Below are 19,700 nucleotides of genomic sequence, written 5' to 3'. Positions count from 1 at the left end.
GACAGGACCACCAGCCTCACTTTCCTCATGGCCTGGAACCGTTTTGCCCGCTGGGTGAGCACGAAAGGATCGTTCTCCACCAACAAAATCAGCTGCCCAATGCCACCAAAAGGATTTACAGAATTTACATGGATTACTATGTGCTGCTAATAATAATAAATGAATAACGGTGATAATTCTAGCAGCTGACATTTACTGAGTACTCACTATGTACCAGGCACTGGCCTATAAGCATTTTTACAGATTAGTTAACTCATTAACCGTTAACAACTCTATTATCATCCCTATTTACAAGTGGAGAAACAGAACAGAAAGATATAGTCATTGGCCTAAGGTCACACAGTCTAAGGCAGATGACGGAGCCGGGATTTGAACCCAGGAAGCACTCTACTGCCTCTGTGTTCCAGAGTCTGGGCCCTGCTTGCACAGAGAGTGCAGACCAGAAGGGAGACCCGCAACCACCGGTAAACAAGTCTAAGAACTGTGCCGAAGAAAGGCACAGGATGCTGTGATCAAGAATATAAAGATCCAAGGGAGGACAGCCTGCTTACAGAGGGTGGCCAGGGAAGCCGTGGTCCCCACAGGCACAGAGTTCTAGGCAGAGGAGGTAGCACCTGCAAAGGCCCTTGGATAGACAGGAGCTTGGCATGTCTAAGGAAGGGAAAAGAGACCCGTGTGGCTTGGACCAGCGGATGGAAGATGTGATTGGAGACCACTTGGGAGCCGGAACGTTCAAGCATTGTAATCTTGGTAAAGAGTTTGGATTTCACCCCGAGTAAGGTGAGAGAACTCCCAAAATGCCACCCTGCAGATTCCGGTCAGCGGGGCCGTGGTTAAGTAACTCACCAAGCGCCCCCAAACTGTGGCACTCTTTCAGTCTAGTACCCCCCTCCGGGCACCACTAGGTGCCCTCTGTAGGACAGGAATTATAACAACACCTACTTTACAGGGTTGTTGTGAGTATCAGAAGAGTCGGTTATACATGCAAAAAAACACGTAGGCTAGTGCTTGGCACATAAGAGCTTGTCTGCGTCCTGCTGGCGGACTCTGCTCCTCAAACCCCAAATTTCTGCCACGCACCCAATAAGTTTCCTATTTTATCGGGGGAAGGAGTAGTAAGGGTAGAGCCAAGAAAGAGAAGAAATGAGGCAAAATTAATTTGAGATCAATACTGCTCGTAGCCATTCTGGTGACAGGCACCAGATAAACACATAAATAGAACTGAAGCCCAGCTTCTTCTGCCAGCTGTTGCCATCAGCCCCTTTAGACAATTATGCAGGCAGGCACATAACCTTTATATAATTAAGCATTCCCTGACATTTTATTTGCAGCTCTTTTTTTTTTTTTTAATTCCCTCCCCCCTTTATTTAGTCTGCTTTCAACTGTGAAGGTCCAGCTGCCGGCTTCACTCGGATGCACTGACTTACAGTAATTTTGAGTTAAGCTTTATTTTACAGTCTGTGTAAATAATGAGTCAGAGGCAGACTCAATAAAAGGCAGTGCTGGCTGGAGCCAGAGTTCGGCTCTATGACCGCCACAGGGCTTTAGGAGTTTGGATGGTTGGCACAGAGTGTCAAGGTGGGGAGGGAGGTGCCTTGCCACAGCCGGGCAAATATCCTGGAATTCAAGACATCTGACAGGTCAAGGACAGACATTTGTGGCCAGAACCTACCCCCACTCCAAACTTCAGTGTGAAACACGCTGCTGTTCCCCATTCTTCGCCTTTTCCCACACCCGTGCCCTTGGCCCTGTAACCCTGCAGTTTTGCTCTCTAGAGGCACAGTATAAATCCCGCCCCACTGACCTTGCGCTTGGTCATGTGATTTATTCTGGCCGATGGGGCCACAGATTATGCCATGAGCAGAGGCTTGAAATGTGCTTGTGCAGCTGGGCATGGACTTTTCCATGAGAAAAACATGCCTGGGGGGCCCATTTCTCCCAGAAGAAAGAGAAACGGGTAGAGCAAACCTGAACCCAGCTTGCGGGGAGGAGGTGAGCCTGGCCTACATCAGCCACGCCCTCCCAAACAGCAGGCCAGGCAGGACTCTCATGTTGCGCACATCACATTACATTTTAAGATATGGACGGTTACTCGTCTGACAGTGTCGCCTTGAGTGCTTACAATCTGGGAGCGGGGAGTGCACAGAAAAAGAAACAGGCAATGTGGGAATGATCTGTTCACTTGCTTACCTCCTTCCCTAGCCTCTAAGCTCCTCCAGGGCTGGAGCTGGGTCTTACTCCTCTCCCCTGGGTGGTCAAGCACCTAAGACAGTGCTTGTATAGCAATAACGACAGCAGTAATAATACAGCAGCAATGAATACCAGCAGCGACTATCTCCTGAATGCTTCTTACATGCCAAGCCCTCCGCTAAGTTCTTGACAACGTTGTTTCACTGGATAGTCAAATAAATGGGGAGATGGGTCATGTCCTCATTTTACAAAGGAGAAAACAGAGTCTTGGAGAGGCTACTTCATCAGTTCTTAACTCTTAAATGCATAGAGCAAGCCTTCTCTATTCTCTCCCAAACGCTGAGCCACCATTTTCTGGACCACAGCTCTATCTTGGACAGCATCTCCAAGCGCTTCATCCAGATACCCTCACTTGTTCCCTTGGGCACACCGCACACCCTGACTTGTTGTTTTCTATTTGTTAACTTGGTCACCCAAACGAAATGGCAAGATCCTGGGGGGCAGGGACTGTGTCTTTAGACTGTAGCAGTTAAGAACTTTGGCTTTTAGGTTGGTCACAAGAGTGTGGGTTCAAATCCTGGCTCTGCCATTTACTGGATGATTGTACAGCCAGGGTTCTCTAGAGGAACAGAACCAAAAGGAGACTAGATAGATAGATACATAGATACATAGATGGATAGACAGATATTTACTATGAAGAATTGGCTCAGATGATTATGGAGGCTGAAAAGTCCCATGATCTGTCCTCTGCAGGCTGGAGGCCCAGGGAAGTTGGTGGTATAATTCGAGTCCAAACCCAAATGTCTGAGAATCAGGGAGCCGGTGGAGGAAGTCCTTGTCTGAGTCCAAAGGCCCAAGGACTGGGAGCACCAGTGTCCTAAAGTCTGAAGGACGTCCTGGCTTAACCAGAGAGAATGAATTTGCCCTCCCTCTGCCTTTTTGTCCTCAATAAGTTGGATGAGACCCACCAGCACTGGGAAGGGCTATCTGCTTTACTCACTCTACTAAGCCAAATGCTAATGTCTTCCAGAAACAGCCTGCACAGACACACCCAGACCCTTAGCCCGGCCGAAGGGACACACACCTTCAACCATCACAAGGACCTTATACAAGTCCCACAATCGCCCTTAACCTCATTTTCCTTCCTTGAAAAATGAGGATCATAATAGCAGGAGAAACTTCTTCAGTAGATTCCGGTAAGGTGTAAAATGTGAGGGCCCAGTGCCCGGCACACCGTGGGCGTTTACTCTAAGACTGGTGATTGTTGCTCTCTCTTCACAGGTTGACAGGGGCAGATACTGTCTTCTCAAGGAAGCCAGTCTCATTCGTGGTTTTCTGCGCTCTCATGCCGGCACGGCCTCCGCCCTTCGAGCTGGAGGCAATTTTTCGGCTCACAGACTGTGAGAGAAGCAAAGGGGCTCAACATTCCTCGCCTGACTTACCAGCGACACCGCATCAAGCTTTCCCCTTTCCCAAGAACCTGCTCTCCCTGCCAGAACACTTCTGGGGGACACCACGTCTCCTGAATTTCACAAGCAATTTTTTCCAGAACGACAATAAAGTGACAGGCATGCCACACCACCTCCTCAGAGCCATCGACGTCCCGCTGATCCCAGGCGAGGCCTTGCTGGTCTGCCGTGCAGCCCCAGGGCACGGGCTCCCCGGCCTGCACCCTTTACATGGCGGTGTTGGATGCCTGGGTGTATGTGCTTACTTGATAGCATTTCTATACTCTTCCTATGCAGATCGTTGCACTGGCTGCAACTCTGTGGCTCTTCACTGCACCGCCCATCACTCCCCCTTCCCTACTCCCAAAGCGAGCTGATTCTTCTCCCTCGGGGCGCCACTGGCTTGGGCATCATTCTCACTGAGGCCAACTCTATGGATGTCACTCCTCTGATCTGCTCCCACAAATCAATCCTCCCTTCCCTTGGCCACTGCTCTTCTGTCCGGATTGTTCCTCAAGTCGTTTATTCATTTCATCCCACTGTGTATTCAACAAGTGGTTACTGAGTGCCAACTGAGTGCTGGGCAACGGGGATGGGGCAGTGAATGAGAGAGGCACTTTGGCTTCCCTGCTGAAATGGCCAGAGTGTGCACTGGGGTCTGGGGCTGGGCTGGTGGATTCAAATCTGACCCTTCACCTATGAGCTAACCGACCCACGGCAAACTAACTAACCTCTCCGGGCCTCATTTTCTTCATCGACAAAATGTGGATAACAGTTATTGCCCCATGGGGTTCTCAAGGTTTAAGTGGATGACGCATACACAGTGTTCAGAGAAGTGCCTGACACACAGCAAATGCTCATGTGACAGTTTCTGCTCAGTACAACTATCATTACCTGTGGAGTAAAAAATGCTATTCTGGTGAAGGAGACTGCACTGCCTTTATGAAGGAGAAGAATGTGCAATTACCAAGTCATCCAATGAGGAAGGATCTGACCATTTAGAAAAACATATCTGCTGTATCATCACACAGCTTTGTCTTCTTTCTGAATATAAATCCCTAGAAGGCAGGGACAGTTGTACGCTACTTGTGAATTTGTCCCAAGGCTAGAAATATAGCTGAGGGAGTCTAGGGTAGTGTATTTATTAAAAACAAAGCAGACAAGGGTACAGAGACAATTTCAATGAAAGAAGAACATTCTTTTCAACAAAAGGGGCTGGGACAGCTGAATGTTCACATGCAAATGAATATTAGACCCCTCCCTCACACCGCACATAAAAATGGACTCAAGATCCATCAGAGACCTAAATGTAAGAGACAGAATATACATCTCTTAGGGAAAAAAGTAGAAGTAAATCTTTGGCACCTTGGATTAGGCAATGATTTACTAAATATGAAACCAAATGTGACAACAACAAAAGAAAAGACACGAATTAGACTTCGCCAAAATGAAAAACTTTTACGCGATAGAAGAGGCTATTAAGAAGGTGGAAAAGACAATCCACAGGATGGGAGAAAATACATGCAAAGCACAGGACCGACAAAGGACTTATGTGGAGAATACATACAAAAATCCTTTGGTTGGGGATACACTGGGAAAAGAGAGGGCTGAGAACAAACTCGGGGCCCCGATCTTCCAAAGTGTACACAACGTGCTTTTAATGAAAAATAATAAGGAACAATGATAGAAACCAAAAAAGACAGAAGCAGAACCATGCTTAGGTTCAGAAACCAGCAAATTAGTATAGCCCTCTAGCTTTCATTCCATGTTTCAGTTCATATCCCAGTTTTAAATAGAGTATGTATTAAATAGGATGTGAAGCCACACTTTTAACACCCTCTGTGCGAATTTTGCAATTCTAATAGAAAACACGCCATAAATTAGTCTGAGGTGTCTTTTCCAAATGTCTCAGAGTGTGATTGTCTGGAATGGATGATCAGTGACTCCAGAGACATTTTTCTCCCTTTTCTTCCAGATTCTACCTCACCACTTCTGCTCTAAAAGATTACTCTTGCAAACAGAAGGCAAATCTCGGTTCCTCCTCGCGAATAATCGAAGTAATTCCCTCCAAACGAATTGATATTTACACGCAGCTTTTAGACTGGTGCTGGTCCATAGAAATGGAGAGAACCACATAACGCAGGGGCCTTTCCGACTCAGTGATGCATTCTAGGTACCTAACATTTTGCAATATTTGCCGAGTGAACAAAGGCCGATGTGAGATTCACCTCTGTTATTTACCAACAAGACCGTCTCTCCAAGGACGTAACCAGACAAGTTATTACGGAGACTCTTTAGACAACATGGGTCCCTCCTGAGCATTTCTCATCCCTGCCGAGCTGGTAGAAGGTCTGCTCCGCCTCCCGCCTATATCTGAACGCTCACACTCCGGAATGTTCCACTGCTATTTCCACTTTTGTCAGGCCAGGAAGCAAGGTGCCAGATGGAACCAAGCCTGTGGCCTGGCTCCCTGCTGGTAGGCAGGAAGGAGAAAAAACCTTGTTAGTTGGCAGAGACAGAGTACCCTGGAGGGCTCACCTGATTCTTTTACATTTAGTGTTCCTCCAAAGAGGAAAAGGCTCGGGCAGGTAGCTGCGGTGGTTGTTGGTTATACAGAGGAAGCGCTGACCCATGGGGAATGGAATCCATACTCAGGAGTACCTGCTCTGGCCTAAGTGCTCGGCAGCCTTCTCTCGCTTTTCCTTCCAGCGATCCTGGAGGCCGGCCTTGTCATCTTGGTGTTGAAGAGGCTCAGAGTGGTTAAATAAGTTGCCCAAAGCCACCGAGCTCCTAGCCAGTAGAGCTGCTGTCTGACCTCACGCAAAGTCTGAGATCTTGATGTGTTGTACTATGACTATGTCTGATACGGTCGCTAAGGGGACAGAAAGGTCTTGAAATTCAGCTTGCTCCTAACATTCATAACCAAAGCCTCATGGATTGTTGCTGTTGTTGTTTTTTAAACTTCTCCCATCGAATGTTCTCCTCTGTCTCCTCCGTGCCTAGCACAGGGCTGGCCAGGGAAACTAAAGCTCCTCCAGGTCTCTGTGGGCAGGCATTTGGGCTCAGCCTCTGTGAGAAGCATCCTACACAGCCTCCAAGGATCACAAGTGAAGTGTGATCACACTTGGGGGATGTGTCCGTGGGGTGACCAGGAATAGCTTCGTGTGATGCAGACATGACACAGCAGAGTCTGGCGGCCGGCAGCCTTTCTGGCCTGCGTGTGCAACACCATGTCTGAGGGCACCCAGGAACACAAGGACCACGTGAGGGCTCTCTTGGGAAATGAGGCGCCCAGCGAAGCATTTGGGCCCATCAGCTTCTCCACCTCGGGGAACAGGTTATGGCTCAGGGAGATGCTTTCTGATGGCACGGGGTTCCAGGGAGCTACTGCTGTGTAACAAGTCGGCCCTAAGTTTAATGACTTACCATGATGACACTGTATTATCTCTCAGTTTCTGTGGTTTAGGAATTCAGGACAGGAGCAGTAGTTCTCCCTTGGGGTCTCACGTATAACTGTGATCAGAGCGGCAGAAGCCGCTGGGGGCTGCCCAGACACTCTCTCCATGGTCTCTCCCTGTAGACTGGTTTGGGCTTCCTCACAGTATGGCAGCCTGAGGGCAGCTGGACCGTTTATACGGTAGGTGAAGGCTTCAATAAAACTATTCCAGAAAGCAAGGAGGAAGCCACATAGCCTTCTACTTCCCAGCTGCGGAAATCACAGAACATCACTTCTACCCTACTAGTCAAATAGTCACAAAAGTTTCCAGGGCAAGGGACACGGGCTCTAGTTCTTGATGAGAAGAATGCCAAAGAATTTGTGGACACACTTTAAAACTGCCACACTGATGGGCGCCCTAGGGTGGCTCAGTCGGTTAAGCCTCTGACTCTTGGTTTCAGCTCAGGTCATGATCTCACAGTTTCGTGAGTTTGAACCCCGCGTCGGGCTCTGCGCTGACAGTGCAGAGCCTGCTTGGGATTCTCTCCCTCTCTCTGCCCCTCCTCTGTTCACACACGCACTCTCTCTCTCTCTTTCAAAATAAATAAACATTAAAAAAAGTAAAACTGCCACACTGCCACACTGAGGTTGGGAGAAAGACAGGGAGAAGTAATTGGCTGTGAAAAGCACAGGGATGTGTACTGTGGGGACATGGGCACCATACGGTCACTTCCCTAACACACGGCATATTTCCAGAAGGGAGAAACCGGCAGGCACTGGTAGACCAAGACAGTTAGAAAGAAAATAAATAGAAGGTTCTGAGCCACAAGGGAAAGGCTGCCTAACCAATCAGCTAGTGAGGACAAAGCATCGGTCCTTGGAGATTTCCTTCAGATGCAAAGTGAGCCAGATCTGAGACTTCTGCAGAAAAAGCAAGTGAAAAGTCAGGTTCCTGTCATCTGAAGAATAACTACCACCTTGATCAAACTCCAAGATTAAGGTAAAAGCTTGGCTCTCAAAGGGTCACAACACATTTATAATAAATGAGTCCATGAAAGAAGGGCAAATATGTAAAGTGCCTCTCCAATTAGGCATCTGGGAATGAGGGAGGCCAGTGCAGGAATACTCAGTCCCGCTGCGTCCGAGAGCCCCAGGAAGCGAAGCGCCCACTGAGTGTCCTCTCTCAGGCGGTGTGATTAATGCCACTCAGAGAAGTCTGTGGTCGAGTGGTGGGCCAGTACCAAAACCCGACAGGGCACGCTATTGGCATAAAGCAACCTCAGTCTATTGGCTCAGTTTACAAGAGCCTGGGGCAGAGACAGGCTACTTATTCCCCATTCTCTCCTTTTCTGCCTCTCAGAACACATACTCCTGAGATTTAGCTGGGCACAGGCGTACCCACGATGATAAAGAATACATGCAGGGCATCTGGGGGGCTCAGTCAGTGAAGCATCCGATTTGGGCTCAGGTTATGATTTCAGAGTACGTGGGTTCGAGCCCCGCATCAGGCTCTGTACTGACAGCTCGGAGACTGGAGCCTGCTTCACATTCTGTGTCTCTCTCTCTGTCCCTCCCCCACTTGTGCTCTCTCTCTCTCTCAAAAATAAATAAACATATAGTAAATAAAATAATAAAAAAACATTTAAAAAATTAAAAAATAAAAAGAATACATGCCTCAGACTCTCTTGCAGCTCGGTGTGGTCATGTGACTAAGTTCAGGTCACTGGCTTATGAAGAAAGCTGACATTGTGCAGCTTTCGGGTCACCTCCTTAAAGAGGAAGTGGCCTGTCCTGGTTTTTTCCTTCTTTTCTTCTTTCTGATGTCTGGGAAATGGTGGCCACTGGAGCAGCCTCGGGAGCGCCAAAGAGGGCAGGGCTCCCAGTCGGCCCGGACTGCTCATCTCTGGGGTGTCGCATGTGAGAGACTTTGTCTTATTTAAGGCACTTACTTATTAAAGTATCACTTCCACCTTATTTTAGCCACTGTATCAGCCCATCTCCCGACTAATATGGAGTCCCTGGGCCATCTCAAGTCTTCCAAACTAAGAACATCACGGTGGAAAAAAATCAGAGAAGAAACACTCAGCACGGATCCTAAAGGTCCCCGAAGGATTTGCACCTTTCCCTCTTTGCTCTGCCTCTCCCGTCTTCCTACTCCCTCCTACTTGTCTGAGTATAAAACGACCTCTTCCCATGAGTCCGTGAATGGCTGCCACTTATCATCACGTGTGGTCCAGTCGAGTCAGCTCACGTGGAAGGGAAGGTCTACTCTGGGATACTCACTGAAAGATGGAGGCAGATCCATCTGGAGGCAGAAAGATTGGGCCTCACGCGGACCAGGGCTGGGGACCAGGGTTGAGAACCGGGGGCGATAGGGGATAAAGAAAACATTTGCTCAGCCTCTTAAGGCTGACTCCGCCCTGAGCGTCTGAGTTTGAGGGAGACATTCTGATCTGCTGCCAGCCAGCCCATGAACGGACTGGCCTCGGGTCAGGTGTCCTTGCCTCATTGGGTCCACAGTGGCTCAGGTGGTTGGGAACAGTCTCAGAGCACGGAGGGCTCATCCTTCCAAAGGTCTTAAGTGGAGCACGCAGTCAGGAAGGAGCTGAGGACGGGGCAGCTGATAGAACATATCTGATGTACGTTGGTATCCAGAACATACAGCACGTTAATGTATACTTTTAAATGCAAGGATTAACGCAACATTTTTCAAGTTGGTAGTGCTGGCCAAAGGGGTGATTGTGCATTCCTGGTCTTTCTCTCAACTGAAAATTAAGCTCCTAGGAATTATCTTGACTCCTCACAGCAAAGTGCTCTGCCAAAGACCTTCAAGAAAAGCTGACTACCGGTGCAAATTTGAGCAGCTCACGTGATTACAGAAGGGTCACGATTTCAAGGAAAAGAACTCACGGAGGGAGAACGTGGCCACGTGTCATTTTGGGGCATTCCAGAACCATAGACTGATAGGCTGCAGTCTTCAGACAGCAACAGGGAGGAAATGAGAAAGAGGTCCGGGAGCCTCTGGGGAATGTGACAAGATATCTGTAACATCAGAGCCCATTTCCACTTTTCACAGGCCAAGAGTTCTCAGGTAGCCAAACTGGGGCTAACAAGGGAAAGATAATTACAGGACTGCATAACCCAGGAAGGAAGTGCAAGCTACTAGTCAAGGGTGGGAGACGGGGAACACCCAGCCCACGGTCATCGGCCCTCCCCAAAGAGAATTCACAGAATCGATTATTCCACAACCTCGTTTACAGTATCCCCAAATCTCGGTTAGGCTTTTCCTGCCGGTGGGTCAGCAGAGCCAACCAGGAGCCACGGAGAATCACAATGCTGGCTGTATGCAGTCGGAATCAGCCCCTCCTGTGACTTCCCTTACAGGGGTTGAGCATCTCATTTCTCCTAGTTTTCTTCCTCTGGCTCCACCTTCCAAATGAGGCATGTAGGGAGTGGGTCTTCACCGGCCGGCGCCAACCCACCCTGACAGTTTCAGCCCACCATGCACCCCCACCCCACACGCACACACACGCACACTTTCCTCCTGCCCTACCCGCTCCGGCAGGATGCCCGGCCTCGCGCTTGTTTCTGGCTCCATTTTTACTTATCCTTCAAAAGTATTTATCCATACTCCCCTAGGGAAACTGTCCTCGCCCACTGTCTCAGTCATGCCCCTCGTGTCACCACAGCGTGCTACTCGTTCCTCTGTGACAGCATTTATCACACTTTTGGGTAATTATCTGCAGGGCACGCTGCTTCTCCCTTGTAGACCGTGAGCAGTTTTAATCGGATCTAGCTGTGTGTTTCTTCCAGGACCTGAGTGGGGCCAGGCAACAGGGGGCGCACTCTGCAAACGGTGTGTGTGTGAATGAGTGTTGGGAATAGTCAGGAAAATAACAGGGTGCTGGGCGGGGGCCGGGTGGGGGGGAGCTGTCCACAGACGGGACAGATAAATGGCCCCAGCATGATCAAGCAGCAGCTCAGAAAACTTGCAAAGCAGACTCGCAGACAGGCAGGAAGCCCCACACACGGTCCCATTGCCCCGAAACTTCTGTCCACAGCCTCAGGTGTCCAGGCTGGATGCCCCACATGCCAGGGAGAGGGAGGGACAGATGGACAGATGGAGGCAGAAGCCAGGAGAGCCAAGAGGAGGGAGACATGTGTAAGCAATGGGAGGGCCTAAAGAAACAGCTCTGAAGATTACCACGGTGGCTGCGGGATCAGGAAGCAATTACCGTCTCGGGAGGAGAGTCACTCTGACTTGCTTCTCAACGAGGGACATTTCAGAAATCCTCAAGCCCCCGCTGCAGTGGTTAAAGGAAAGGAAGCTTTCGTGATGCACTCGACTATTAGGAAGAAAACTCCACAGGTACAGAAAGGCAGCATTGCCCATCCTCCTGTTTCTTCGGCATTTCTGCCTTTCCTCGCCCCGCTGGGCTCTCAAACTCTCAAATTAAAAGTGGAAAAAAGGCTTCTGCAATCCTGCCGTTAATAGCACCTCCAGCAGCTTTATTTTAAGCAGAGCCAAATGAGTTCTTTCGTGGGGACGAGTCTTTCTGAGGGTCCCTCTGACGCAGCCCTTGATACCACTTGGTGGCCAACGGTTTTGTGGGAAATCCTGACTCTCCACCAAGTTCGAGCTGGCGACATTTTTGGTTGGATCCCCTGAACCTAGAAGGCTCTTTTTTGCTTTTAAACGTATAAGGCTCTTTTCCACTGGTATTTGAAAAGTGATAATAAAAACTAGCACTCTGGGGCGCCTGGGTGGCGCAGTCGGTTAAGCGTCCGACTTCAGCCAGGTCACGATCTCGCGGTCCGTGAGTTCGAGCCCCGCGTCGGGCTCTGGGCTGATGGCTCGGAGCCTGGAGCCTGTTTCCGATTCTGTGTCTCCCTCTCTCTCTGCCCCTCCCCCGTTCATGCTCTGTCTCTCTCTGTCCCAAAAATAAATTAAAAACGTTGAAAAAAAAAAAATTAAAAAAAAAAAAAAAACTAGCACTCTTCCAATCTTGTGCCTTCTGGGTTTCTCTAGAAATGCTCTTGGGCTGTTGGATCACTCGGTTATATTGTGTCGGATTCCCGCGGCTACAGGGTTTTCTCTGAGGTGTTTATTTGAGAGGGTGGGGTAAGACGCAGTCCCTGTCCCTAGTTCCTCCTTCCTGCAGCTATATATTTCCTCACTGGAAGCCCCGGTTCCGGCTCCCGCCCGGAGCTGGTCACTGGTGGGTTTAGACTGACTGTGGCATTAGGCTCGGCAGATGAAAGCCACAAGCACAGTTGTCGGGAGGTGCCTGGAAACGGGTGTTGATGGTCTCAGTCAGACCCCTGGAGGGGTGCTGACTCAATGACTCCAGGGCCAGGACTGCTGTGGAGACACGGTTAATGAGGCCTGTACGCGACGAACGGGAGGGGAGCATCTCGAGATACAAGCGGGGAGATGTCCTATTAACCAAGCACGGCTCTACGACCCCAAGAGCAGGCAGAGCAGCGGCTCTCCGCACGGGTTCATGCTCAACCCCCACGGTCCCCTCGGTCCCCCGCGTGCTTTCACCTCTCCCCGGGCCCTGCTCTCGCCCTGCTTTCGTGCTCTGGCCACCCTCCGGCAGCTCCCATTTCCTCGCTGTGGCACTGGGCACACGGCTGTGCCCTGCCTGAGAGTGGCGTCCTGGGGGCTGTATTAGTTTGCTAGGACCGCTGTTCACAACACCCCTACATGGTTTAAACAACAGAAATCTGGGGCGCCTGGGTGGCTCAGTCGGTTGAGCATCCGACTTCGGCTCAGGTCATGATCTCACGGTCCATGAGTTCAAGCCCTGCGTCGGGCTCTGTGCTGACAGCTCAGAGCCTGGAGCCTGTTTCAGATTCTGTGTCTCCCTCTCTCTCTGCCCCTCCCCCGTTCATGCTGTGTCTCTCTCCGTCTCAAAAATAAATAAACGTTTAAAAAAAATTTTTTTTTAAATAAACAACAGAAATCTACTGTCTCACAGTTCTGGAGGCTGGATGTTGGCAGGGTCGGCTCCCTCTGAGGGCCTGAGGGAGAATCTGTGCTGTGCCTCTCCCCTAACACCTGGTGGGTTTGCTGGCTATGTCTGGAGTTCCTTGGCTCATAAATGTATTAGTCCGTTTCTGCTTTCATGTTCACGTGGAGTTCTCCGTGTGTGTGTGTGCGCGCACGCGCGCACACACACACACACACACACTCACGCAAGTTTGCCCTTTATGTTGTAAGGACACCAGTCAGATTAGATTAGAGGCCCACCTGATTCCAGTATGACCTCATCTTAACTAATCACATCTGCAATGACCCTATTTCCAAATAAGGTCTCATCCTGAAGCCCTGGGGTTTAGGACTTCAATATATGAATTTTAGGTGGGGGGAGGACATAATTCAAGAGAGGCCAAGGCCATTACTGTATCCCCTGTATGCGGCTCAAGGCCTGGCACATGGAGGTACCCCATTACCTTCCCACTGACAAAAAACACCAGTAAGGACTGCTTGCTCTCTCTCCCTCTCTTTTTCCCTCCCTCCTTCTCACTCTCTCTCTCTCTCTCTCACACACACACACACACACACACACACACTTCTACAGAAGAAACAGGACAAAGCTGTCACTGTTCGCTTCTGGGGAGGTGCCAAACCTCACGACCAGCTTTCCAAATTCTCCTTGAGCATTATCACCAGGATACAGCAGGCAAGATAAAGAAACTGCAACCCAACTGCCAAAATACTCAATTAGCTATCTTGGCACTGGTGGCTTTTTTAGAAGAGCTTAACTCTCTAGCATTTCTCATCAAGCAGGAAGGTGGACAGGCATCATTAGTCTTTCATACTGAAAGGAAAACCTGAGTATGGAAACAGGGAAGCTATGCCAGCCTTCACATGCAACCTTGCCCGTGAGCTCACAGGAGGGCCAAGGGCGGGCATGGACTGATCACCTGGAGTTCCTGGTCCCAGGTGAGCGATAACAGGGAGGTAGTGTCAGGGGACGATGAAGAACCACGAAGAACGTCAGTCTGTATGCTGGACGATCCACGTCCCATCCTGGCTTCACCATTTACTTGCTATGTGAACGCGGCACAGCCACGGAACAACCTGTGTGCTTCTCGAGCTCTTCATCTAGAAATGGAGATCGTGTGTCTGGGAGAGGAGCTGCTCTCACAGGGATTTTGTGAGACTGGATGGGAAAATAAAGGTACAATGCTAAAACCGGTGCCTGACGCTTATTGCGCAAAGCAACGCTTATCCATGTATATATCTATCTCCTGTGTGCCTGATCTCCCTTCAAAGGTCTGACCCGCTCAGCAACACCTACGTCTTCATAAGCTCTCTGCAATGAGAGCAATCAGAACTGGGACCCGCTTGGGAAGTATTCATTTTATTAGGTATTTATTATTGTACAACAAATTACTCCAAAATTTATTTTAAGAAACCAAACATTTATTATCTGACAGTTTCCATGGGTCAAAAAATCCAGGAGTGGCTTAGCTCTGGCTCAAGACCTCTTAAAAGGTCACAATCAAGGTGTGCGCCAGGCCACAGACAGGTCAGGGCTGGGCTAGCGGAAGATCCACTTCCAAGCTCATCCAGGTGGCCGCTGACAGGCCTCAGCTCCTCCCCGGCCTCTGATCAGAGCCCTACCCAGTTCCTTGCCGCATGAGCCCATCTGTGAGGCAGCCCAAAGATGACAGCCAGCTTCCATAGGCGTCAGCAGGAGAGAGTACGCAAAACGCCAAAATCTTTTCTAATCTAATCTTGGAAGTGACATTCGATCAATTGTGCTGCTACTCTCTTTACTAAAATTGAATCACACTTTCTACAGCCATGTTCCCAACGGCCATTCTTCACAACAGCCAAAACGTGGAAGGAACTCAAATGTCCATCAACAGGTGAGTGTATTAACAAAATGTGGTACAGACATACAATGGAATATTATCCAGCTTTAATTAAAAGGAAGCAAATTCTGACACACGCTATAGCATGACTCTTATGGACATTTTGCTAAGAAAACTAAACCACTCACAAAATGACAAATACTGTATGCTTCCGCTCATAGGAGTTATCTAGAGTAGTCAACTGCATGGACACAAAAAGTTGAATGGCAGTTGTCAGGGGCTGGAGTGGAGAACAGGGAGTTGTCTGTGGGTACAGTGTCTCAGTTTTACAAGATAGTAAAGTTCTGGAGTTTGGTTGCACAACAGTGGGAATACACAACACCTTTGAACTATATACTTACAAATGTTAAGGTGCTACATTTTATGTTACGAGTATTTTGACGCAATTAAAAAAAAAAAAAAAAAGGAAAGAAACCATGCAAGTCACAAGGTCCAGATCGCATTCAAAGGACGGCACTATACCAGGGCATGAACCCCAGGGGGTAGGGATCACTGTAGGATGCCTGCCACAGTCAGTCATTTATCCAAAGTTGAAAAGAATCTATCCGCTCAATTAGGATTGAATCCAACATATCTAAGGCTACCTGAGTGCTGGCCACACCCAACACGTGCACGGCAGTACTGTGGACTCTCAGACGGGTTCCTAAGAAACAGAAAAGCCATATGCGAGCCTGCTCCAAAGCTATGCTTTTGGAATGATCTGATATACAGGCTACGTTTCCAATCAGTAAATCCCCAATTAAAAATCGACTCCACCGCCGAGTTCTTTGGCTAATACCCCACCCCTCCACCACCGCCGGTGGAATAGAAAGGTACACAGTCATGTTTGCGCTTTCGCGGTCCCCTTCCACTTCCAATTTCTGACAGTTTGTTGTTGGTTTCAAAGGCCAAGGATAGAGGAGGGAACTAAATCGGGATGAGCAAGACAGGGAGGAGAGGCACACACAGCTGGTGTCTCTCAAGTGGAGACACGACTTTTTTCATACCCTCATCAAGTCGGAAGAAAAGTATTTCAAGCACCATATTTCCTGTCTTAGGGCCAGTCCTCTCCACTCCATCAAAATAAACATTATAAAATATAATTTTCTTTCCCACACCGAGTGAGAGCAAAGACACATTTTTCAAGGTCTGGAAGCCCCGCCGGAGCAGAGAGGATGTATTCTGACTAAATGAGCTCGCGTGCAGAAGGTGCTTAGCACAGTATCTGGCGCTTGGTAAGACTCGATAAATGTTCACATTATTCAGAGGACAACGGGTCAAATCCCGCACAGTGTAAGACCATATTTTGTCGAGTCAAGATGCCTCTGACATTCTTCAGGAAGACACTGCATGAAGCACGGTCTCTCAAAAGCCCAGTCTGAGTCAGGTTTTCCCCCAGCCCCAGAACACTGGCGTTCCTTTGTTCACGCACTGGAATTAGTAGCCAGTTAGCATTTAGAAGCCACTCGATAGAGACAAGCACACCCTCTGATACTAGAATCACACCCGGAGTGGAAAGACGCTCACATCATAGTGGGAATACAGAACTGCACACTGGCCAAGGGGCCAGCAGGTCCAGATTCTTGTCCCCTGTCACTACAGGGCGCACTCCCATTGAGGGAATGACAGAACCACCCACTCTATTTAAATACCAGAAGTGATACTTAGTATTTTAATAGACTGTGTACACTTGAACTCACATAACCTAAATCTATATATGCTGTCATAGCACAGAAGGGACAAATTAAATGCAGCTTCATAGCATAACACCCGACAAAGACATCTTTTCTAGCATACACCATTTATTGAATCCACTATGTGCAAGGGCGCTGTGCAGCTAGGTAGGATCGGTGGCATTTGAGGGGCAAAAAAGGCACACTTTTCTTCTTCCTGTTCTTTGGTAGCTGGCAGAAGTGCCTTTCCACAACGCAAAGCACCCGGGCTCGGAGGCTGTCACGCCAAACGGCACCTGACAGCTGTCACCCGTGCCCGGATGGGACATGTTTCCGGGGAGCACATGCAAACAGAGCTTACGTTCTACAGGGGTGTTGTTTGGGTAAGGGGGGCACAAAGCCGAGAGTCTAAGGAATGCTGCTTCAAGTTTCATATCTGCCAAGAGCTGGGCTTCGTGTGCACGGGTCTCACCACTGACTCACCCTCCACCTCTGTTTATAACAATGAGAGTACAAGGCAGAGAGAGAGAAAGGAGCTGGATTTAGAAATACAAACTTCGCCCAGCCATCACAGAGACAGTTCGTAAGGGCGAGCAAGAATCTGCTACAGCAAAATGCAGGGATAAGCATGTGGAGGGTAGGGGATGCTGCCCAAACCCACCAGGACAAATTCCCTAATTTCCAAATTTTAGAGGTAGGGGTCGTTTTGCTGAACATCTCATGGCACCACAGGTGAATCTAGGATACATAAACACATAACGAACTACATAAGAAAGAGTATTTGCAGAAAATGTTCTTCCATCCCTCCTATCTATGCTAATACCTTCACTTTGTGACCGCTATTCCCCTATGTGGCATCTATTGCTGCCGATGGCAGATGCCATAGGAGTTACACTGGTAAGTTTTGGTTTATAAACATCTGACTTTGTGTAAGGGCTAGAAACACCTTGCCATCCAATCAGCAGTTTAGAAATTCCCAGGGAAATGACAAGATTAGAAACGTCTCTAAAGTTGGTATAAAACAGTGGTTCTCAGATTTAACATGTGTTGGAATCACTTGGAGGGCTTGTTAAAACACAGACTGCTGGGCCCACTTCCCGGGTTGATTCTGCTGGTTGGGACACAGCCCGAGCTCTGTGTTTCCACAGAGTTCCCACACGATGCTGATGCTGCTGGTCTGAGGATTATACTTTGAGAACCACTGGTGAAGGAAAAACTCAAGGACGGAATTTTTCTGGATGAGGACAACCAGAGGGTAATGCTACCTAAGACTCACCTCCCAGAGCTGTTCTCTGCACCAATTTTGGCAAAATCTATGTTGACACACGTTTTGTCTTCTCTTGTCTATGGACCCTCAGGTACACAGATTTGGATTGGTTATAATCCTTGATGTGTGATCTACCCTCACCAGTGGGCTATGCCTGACCCATTCATTCATTCATTCATTCATTCACTCATCCATTTTTAATAATGGCCTGCACCTCATAATAATAAACATCAACCAAAATAAAAGCTAGGACTTTGAAACTGGCCTCTCTGTAACTTCACAGAGCTTACTCCATCCATCTTGCCTCCCAACATATGAGCCAAGCAGTTAGCCACTTTTCTCTTGCCTTTCCAGTTTATAATTTTATTAAATCTATAAACTGTGGTACACACAGCAGAATACTGAGTAACAGTCACAACAAATGAAGTCTACCGATAAGCAACAATGTAGGTGAATCACAGCAACTTGACATTAAGTGAAAAAAGTAATGATTGCATTACAGATCCCACCAGTTTATAACATTAGAAATACATACTTCTTAGGATGCCTTAATTCGGATGTACATTTTTAAATCTTTACATATTCTTTTAATCACTGAAGAAAAGAGTCAATGAGTAAAGAAAAGAACCTGGTCAGTTTTAACAAGAGGATATGACCCCGCTGTGTCCTTCTGGGCTCCCTTAAAAGCTCCTCTTTCCATCCCCCAAACTGTACCTCTTCAGATTCTATAAAACAGCTCCGAGAGCGAAAAAACCCTGATAGGAGCAGGCAATTCACACAAGCGGGAGCAAAGTAGTAAACAAACACACGGGGGGAAATGTTGACTTTGCTCATAATCAGAGAAATGCAAATGAAAGCATTTGGGGAGCTATCATTCTAGGACTCCTAAATTAGCAAAAATGGAAAAAATAGAACAGCAGCGAATGCCCGGGATATGAAGATAAAACTGACATGTGCAGACAATGTTAGCAACCATGTAAAAAAAAGGAAGTATTGTTTCAAACAGCTGCACATTGAGGTGTAAGCCATGGACTGTGCTCTGTAGAATTTAGCCTAAAGAAGTAATGCAATGGGAAAAAAACCAATCCAGGTGGCCCCAACTCATGCAACAACGTAGAAAACCACAGTAGAGCACCCTGACCATACGCAAGGCAGCTGGGGCAAATTACAGTTTTGGAGAGAAAATGTGTATGTGATACTCCAAACAGGAGAAACACAAAATGCAAAATGGTAGGTGTATTAGGGTTAAAAGCATATGTACAAGGGCCACAAGGGAAAGTGTAAAAACTAACATGGCTGTTGTACTTGGAGGGGGTATGGGTGTTGTTTCTTTCTGTTCAGTGTTAACTGTGGTATATGGCGATGCAATTATTTTTTAAAGCTTAGGAGGCTTCCTACCTTGAGAGCTTTCACAGCTTTCCTCGTCGCTGTTGTCTTGACAGTTATTTTGCCCATCGCAAATGAAGCTCTTGTCAATGCAGAGGCCATTCTTGCAGTGGTAGCGGGCGGTGGAGCAAAGCAGAGGGTTGGCGGCTGTGAAGGGAGAACACAGCAGATCATCAGGGAGGCCAGCGAGTCCCTTGGAGAAGCCCCCAAACCAGGAGTGTGTCCTGCTCAGGAAGCAGTGAGCTCATCTTCCAAGATGGCGGACTCAATGACCATACTGGGAAACTGGCCAGCCAATGAGGAAGACAGGGCAATACTTACCCTGCCCTGTTCTAATAGCTTCTTCTCCCAAGTCACCAGGCAGTACCCTATAACGTACCAACATGGCCAGGAGGCAATGACTCACTCCACATGGTTAACCTCTAGGCTGG

At 48.4% G+C, this 19,700-nt stretch overlaps 1 protein-coding gene across 6 annotated transcripts in view; it reads right to left on the bottom strand.

Moving 5' to 3' along the window:
* The window catches only part of LDLRAD3 (low density lipoprotein receptor class A domain containing 3), a 243,599-nt gene that overhangs the window by 96,115 nt on the left and 127,784 nt on the right, over positions 1-19,700 (bottom strand). For all 6 annotated transcript variants that reach the window (XM_058688642.1, XM_058688646.1, XM_058688644.1 and 3 more), the window contains one exon: positions 19,282-19,416. In XM_058688642.1, coding sequence (XP_058544625.1) covers positions 19,282-19,416 — 135 coding nt within the window. The remainder of the gene's footprint in view (positions 1-19,281; positions 19,417-19,700) is intronic.

The sequence above is a fragment of the Neofelis nebulosa genome, chromosome 10 (assembly GCF_028018385.1).
Source record: "Neofelis nebulosa isolate mNeoNeb1 chromosome 10, mNeoNeb1.pri, whole genome shotgun sequence".
Taxonomy (NCBI): domain Eukaryota; kingdom Metazoa; phylum Chordata; class Mammalia; order Carnivora; family Felidae; genus Neofelis; species Neofelis nebulosa.
This window is presented reverse-complemented; position numbering and strand designations above follow the sequence as displayed.